A 6,489-nucleotide genomic window follows, 5' to 3' on the forward strand; every position below is an offset into this window, starting at 1 on the left:
TGGACAACTAAAAATATATATATAGAAAAAATTAGCCGGGCATGGTGGCACATGCCTGTAGTCCCAGCTACTTGGGAGGCTGAGGCAGAAGGATCGCTTTAGCCCAGGAGTCTGAGGTTGCTGTGAGCTAGGCTGACGCCACGGCACTCACTCTAGCCAGGGCAACAGAGAGAGACTTTGTCTCAAAAAAAAAACAAAAAAAAAACAGGTAATAAAAATCCTATCTATACTCCTCATTTCCATTCAAATGATGATATATTCTAAAAGTAACATATTTGCTTACCTTTAAACAACTCAAAAATTTAAAAGTTTAAAAAGAAAAACGTTTTACTGACATAAGGGTAGATGAAACCAAAAACTAGAGAATGAGACAAGACAATTCATTTTCTCTTTATTTTTTACAATTATGGTAAGCATGCCTCCAAGATTTCGGCTCTTGCTACCTGCATTTCTACCTCTATGCCCATTCTTATGTTGCTATCAACCTACCAGAAATGCAGTTCCATCAGCCAATCTTATGAAAGAAAAAAGTGCATATAACAGGAAAAGTCAATTTAAAATATGAAAAAAGTTTTAAACATGTTAGTGTTATCATATACTCTGAAAATGATGTATACTTTTACTTTAATATGGAAATATATAACACCCAAGAATTGTTTTACTAATTTAATATTATTAAAAACAGAACAATTATGGAAATAATTTAGTAGTACTCACCTATCAAAGTATGACAGCTTATTCGGGTTACACCACTATTTACAGGAAAGTCATTTACATATATCTGTCCACTCTCATAGGTTATGTTAAGAACGACCTTAAAATAAAGCAGCATATACATTAATTCCAATGTCTATAAATAATGACCAACTTTAATGTCAAAAATATATTATCCAACTAAATTACATGTGTAAGTAAAAATAAAATAGGCTGCATAACACTTAAAGATATATTAAAATCATAAAAAGAGACAAACCTGTTCTTTAGATACCTCCCCATTATCTGTCATGGTAGTTACATTAATTCTGATGCCATCCTGCAAAACAAATATTATATAAATTGAGTGGTTATGCATTTTACAGACTGAGAATAACTCAGCTTTTTCTTTTTCCCTCAATTATATTTACTGTCTAATCACTTATAACAGTATTAGAACATTTTAAAAGACGATCATTTTCATTTTATAGTTTTTGCACCCTTATTCACAACTCCAATTTTTTATAACCTATATACTTTTCATTTAATTGTGAAATATATCACATGAGCATATATAGGCAAATGTAGAGTTTAAAAGATTTACCCTCATGTACCTACTACCTAGGTTAAAACCTAGAATATCAGCCCTGCTCTAAAGCCCTTGCAGGGTTCCCCTCCCTCCCCTCAGAGGAATCCCCATACCAACTTCTCTCGTAATCATTTCTTGCTTTTCTTTGTAGTTTTACTACCTGTGTATCTCTTTCTAAATAACATATCGTTTAGTTTTATCTGCTTCTGAGCTTTACACAAGTGGAATAATTTTTTTGTTTGTTTTTAGAGACAGGGTCTCTGTTGCCTAGGCTGGAGTGCAGTGGCATAATCACAGCTCACTGCAGCCTTGTACTTTTGGGCTCAAGCCATCCTCCTGCCTTGGCCTCTTGAGTAGCTGAGATTAAGGCACGTGCTACCATGTTTGGCTAATTTAAAAAAATTTTTTAGAGATGGGGTCTGACTATGTTGCCCGGGCTGATTATCAAACTCCTAGGCTAAACCATCCCCTGCCTTGGCCTCCCAAAGGGCCGGGATTACAGGGATGAACCACATGAGTCCAGCTCAGTGGAATAATATTGTATACATTCTTCTGGAACTCCTTTCTTTTAGTTGAAATTGATGCATGTGGCTATAGTCACTTATTTACAGTGCTGTGTAAAATTCCATCATCTGACTACCAATCTATTCATTCCACTGCCCATGGACATCTGAGTTGTTTCCAACTTTTTTGCTTTTATAAACAAAGTTGCTCTGACTCTTTCTTCCGTGTGTCTCTTAGACAAGTATCTGCAATGCTGCAGTTTTACTGTAGTCTACCCAAATATTTTAGTTTATTGATGACATGCTTTCTATAAAGAAAACATTAAAGAAATATTCGCCACTGACCACAGGAACTAAAATCTGTCATTTGTAAATCAAATTCTTTCCTAAATTTATTCACAGATAGACACTGTTAACCTAGAATAAAAGCCATACTCTTCTCAAATACATTTTCCTTGGCGTTGTATTAACTTTGAAAATAGGAAAGTTATTCATAAACATCAAAAATAATATACAAGTATATTTCTTGGCACTCTGAACATCCTGAATACTTTATATATAATTTCCAACAAATGAGAGAGTAAGACTGAGGTGATTTCATGAGGTTGAGCTGGTTCTAGGAATAACTTGTAGAACAAGATTTATACGATATAAGGCCCACACCATACATGTAGGCTGAATTTGGTGCACTTCCCAACTCCCTAGGAAGCTTTCCAACTATTAGTAATTCCTCAGAACCAGCCTGATTTCTCCCAGCCCACCTTGATCTAGATTAAGCTTTTGTTAGAACCAATAGTACCTATAAAACAAGCCAACATTCAAGAAGCCATCAAATTTACAGCTATATTATTTTATGCCCAAATGCCAGTTAACCACTCCTCTTCTCAAACTACAAGACTCATTAACTGTAAGCTATTGTTCTTTGAAAAGCCCACAGGTAAGCCTCCAGGGCTAGAGTGTCATGGCATCAGCCTTACTCACAGGCAACCTCAAACTCCTAGGCTCAGGTGATTTTCCTGCCTCAGCCTCCCGAGTAGCTGGGAATACAGGTGCACACCACCACGCCTGGTTAATTTTTCTGTTTTTAGTAGAGATGGTGTCTCACTCTTGTTCAGGCTGGTCTCGAACTCCTGAGCTCAAGCGATCCTCCCATCTCAGCGTCCCAGAGGTGCCAGGACCACAGGCATGAGCCATGGCGCCCGGCCCAATGATGTTGTTCTAAGAAACCTTTCTATAACTTCTGCCTTTCAGCAGTGAACATACACTATAGGGTTAGTAATTTACCGCATTTACATGTATCACTTGCCTAGTAAAATACAGGATTTAAAAAAAGACAACAGACACGACCATACTGTATTTTCCAGAGAACCAAGTTCAATGAGATTCTTTTTTGGTCTTTCTGAATGATTTTACTGCAGAAAGGAACCACATTGCTTACAGCTTCCTGGCCTGGAGTTTGGGGCCAGGTCACATTTCTTGCTCTTTCTGAGAACCTCTGATTGAACTGGATGTTCAGGCTTGTGAGCCTGGGTTGCATATACTAAGAAAGTGCATAGAGACACTGAAAAGCTTCTCCTGACAAATTTTCAATTCTTCCCTCCAGTTCCCTCTCACTCCGCATAGGATACCCATCTGGGACACAACAGGCTTCCTAAGGATAAAGGTAATAGACACCTGGTTTAAAATAAGTAAGTCTGGGGGAAATATATGAAATATACAATTATGCATACAAGAAAGTAAATGTCATCTGAATGCCTCTCTTTGGTAATTAAGTTATTTTAATATTAGAAGAATATACTATAAAAACTTTTATTATTTTTTTCAATCTTGTGTGAACTCAACTTCTGACAACTGCATACATAAAGACAAAAAAGTGCTCACGACCCAATAAATCTGAGTCATGGATGGAAGACAGGAGAACTTTTCTGACTTCAATCAGTTTTCTCAAATTTACATCAGGCTAGATACAAGGATGGACAGACATGTGATACAGCAAGTATAGTAAAATGGTAATGGTAGTCTATGTTTGCATTGTTCAATACGGTAGCCACTAATCATGTGACTATTTAAATTTAAATTAATTAAAATAAAATAAAAATTGTAAATCTCAGTTCCTCATTGGCACTGGCCACATTTCAAGTGCTCAGTGGCCACAGGAGTCTAGTGACTACTCTAATGGAGAGAGCAGACATAACCACCACTGCACAAAGTTCTCCGGGACAGCACATCTAGTATGAGGGACTACTGTAGAATTCTTTCAAATTTTCTATACACTTGGAAATTTTTCACAAAACATTGAAAAAAACTGAGAACAAACGGCTTCAGCTTCCCACCTACACGTTCCAAGTAGTAAGATTCTCCTTCTAGTTGCTCAGCATTCATTTAATCTGTGAAATTCTGAGTTTAGATATCAACTTTCCGAAAGTGGAATGAAGGCCTAAGAAGGGAGAACTAAAATGATGAAATCACTAAGAGCCAGCTGACATTGCAGTGTAATTTTAAGCCTGCAGTCACAATGTATTTTTCTCAGATTATATAGACACAAAAGTCTGTTTGGACACCTAAGTGTTGACGATGAATCTTTAACAAATTGACTGCCACACTAGAAAAAAAAAATTTTCCCTGGGGCCACGGTGATTTAAAAAAAAAATCCTTTCTAATTTGTTATTTTTTATTGTTTTCTGTGCGTGAGTGATAAGCAACACAATCCATGTTTTTAGAATTAAATTGTCAATATTAATTGTAACAATAAGAACATCCACAGATTTTCACGAACCAACTGCATGGTTTTGCTTCACGAGGCCCCGGGCTCAAAACTAACCTGAGTTAAATACAATTCATATGGCAGCCAATGTGTTGAAATTTTAAAAAGGGGAAAATAACGTCCACATTTCTGGAAATTTAGAATTATTTCATTTTTATTTGGTCTCTTGGTGCTGGTCCATCGAATTCATATCATTTAAGCAGATGCAACTGTAGTTCACATATAATTTCAGATATAAGTGGTTCTTAGGGCACCCAATGTTGTGGCTTGCTGGAATGCCTCAGCGGAACTGAAACTGAGACATGCTTTTCATTTTTGTACCAAAGTGGAGTAAGGTCATTACTCTAAAACACTAAAAGTTAAAAAAAAGTGACATTTACCGTGCCGGTCACCTTTGTATTTAAAATATTCGTATTCGAGTCTTGACTAGTAAGGCATACCAAGGTTATGTCGTCATTCTTAGAAAACTCAGATTTTGAAATATTCAAACTTCCCTACTATACATTCAACTGTAGAAAGGCAAATACTGGTTTAGGTCGGCATGACTCCAGGGCAAAAATGGTGAGAATCAGCCACCTTTTAATACGATGATGCAATGGTTCCGGAACTTCAGCCGGCATCAGAATCACCTGGCGGGCTTGTTGACAGACTGCCGGCCCCGCCCCCGAGTAGCCGAACCAAGTTCCCAGGGGACGCAGATGCTGCCGGTCGCGCTTCGCTCGCAGAACCACTTCTCTGACACCCGACAAGACGAAGTCGGTAAGAGCCAGGTCTTCTGCCTCTCCCCACTTCTCCAGCCCCACGGAGCCCCGCAGCCGCGCCCTGCCGACCGCCAGGCCGAGCAGGCACAGGTGGCCTGGAAACGCGCTCTCTAACTGGGCAACTTCCACATCTCCCAAGCACACAGACACCGCCTTGCTCAAGTGCCGGGCTCTACTCCCGGACCGCGCCATTATAAAAGCCTGAGATCACCGGCGATCGCGCACTTCGGACGGCAAAGCCACGTCACGACGAGCAACAGCTCGGGCCGCTCCAAGAATCTCTTAAGATTTGTGACCCGATGTTCAACCACGCAGTAACTGGCCCCTTTCCATCCCTTCCGTTCGCTTTCTCGCCCCCTCCCATGCCGCCCCCATTTCCTCGGGTGCTGCTCCCCACTCCTCCTCTGGGGGACCCGGATCTCGCCCCTGCCCACCGGCAGGACGTGGGAGGCGTCGTTGCGGACGGCCCGGGCCTCCCCGAGCCTCCGAGCCCAAGAGTGGCCAGCCGTGCCCGCCCTGCCTTACCTGCGGGGCTCGGGACGGCGGTGGCGGCTCGGGAGCGCCCGTCGTGAACCACCTGGCGGCCAGCAGCACCACGAGCATCAGCAGCCGCCGGAGGGCGAACGGCGCCGGCGGAGCGCCCACCATCTTGGACAACCCGGGCGGCGGGCGGCGGGGGCGGAGCCAGTCCAGGGGCGGGGCCGAATCTTCCAGGGGCGGGGAGAGGGGCGGGGCCGGGACCGGAAGGGCAGAGCAGGGCCCGCCGGCGGCCGCAGAAGGTGCTGGGAGCTGCCGAGGTCTGGCTCGCCGAGGGAAGAGCGATCTGCGCACGCGCACAGCCGCGCAAGGGCGAAGAACGGCGTCAAATCGGAGAAACTAGGACTCGGTGGTCGGGCCAGCGCTCCGGGTTGGGGAGGAGTTCGTTGCTATTATTTTTTTAATTAGTATATACACATATATATGTATCTGTGCGCATATATATGCATGTACTATAAGATGAAAACAATGGTAATCTTTCAGAATACTATTACACATTAAAAATGAAACATCACAGCCGGACGCGGTGGCTCACGCCTGTAATCCTAGCACTCTGGGAGGCCGAGGCGGGCGTGATTGTTTGAGCTCAGGAGTTCGAGACCAGCCTGAACAAGAGCGAGACCCTCCGTCTCTACTAAAAAA

The 6,489-nt window shown here is 42.1% G+C and overlaps 1 protein-coding gene across 1 annotated transcript in view; it reads right to left on the minus strand.

Annotated features, from left to right (window-relative positions):
* GINM1 (glycoprotein integral membrane 1) overlaps positions 1-5,988 on the minus strand; it is a 15,065-nt gene extending 9,077 nt beyond the window's left edge. Inside the window, exons 1-3 of the mRNA XM_012655559.1 lie at positions 5,836-5,988; positions 974-1,033; positions 718-814 (exon numbers count right to left, since the gene is read on the minus strand). Of these exons, the coding sequence (XP_012511013.1) occupies positions 718-814; positions 974-1,033; positions 5,836-5,958 (280 nt within the window). The 5' untranslated portion in view covers positions 5,959-5,988. The remainder of the gene's footprint in view (positions 1-717; positions 815-973; positions 1,034-5,835) is intronic.
* Between the last annotated feature and the right edge of the window lie 501 nt (positions 5,989-6,489).

The sequence above is a fragment of the Propithecus coquereli genome, unplaced genomic scaffold (genome assembly GCF_000956105.1).
Source record: "Propithecus coquereli isolate 6110/MARCELLA unplaced genomic scaffold, Pcoq_1.0 Scaffold48, whole genome shotgun sequence".
In the NCBI taxonomy this organism is placed as follows: domain Eukaryota; kingdom Metazoa; phylum Chordata; class Mammalia; order Primates; family Indriidae; genus Propithecus; species Propithecus coquereli.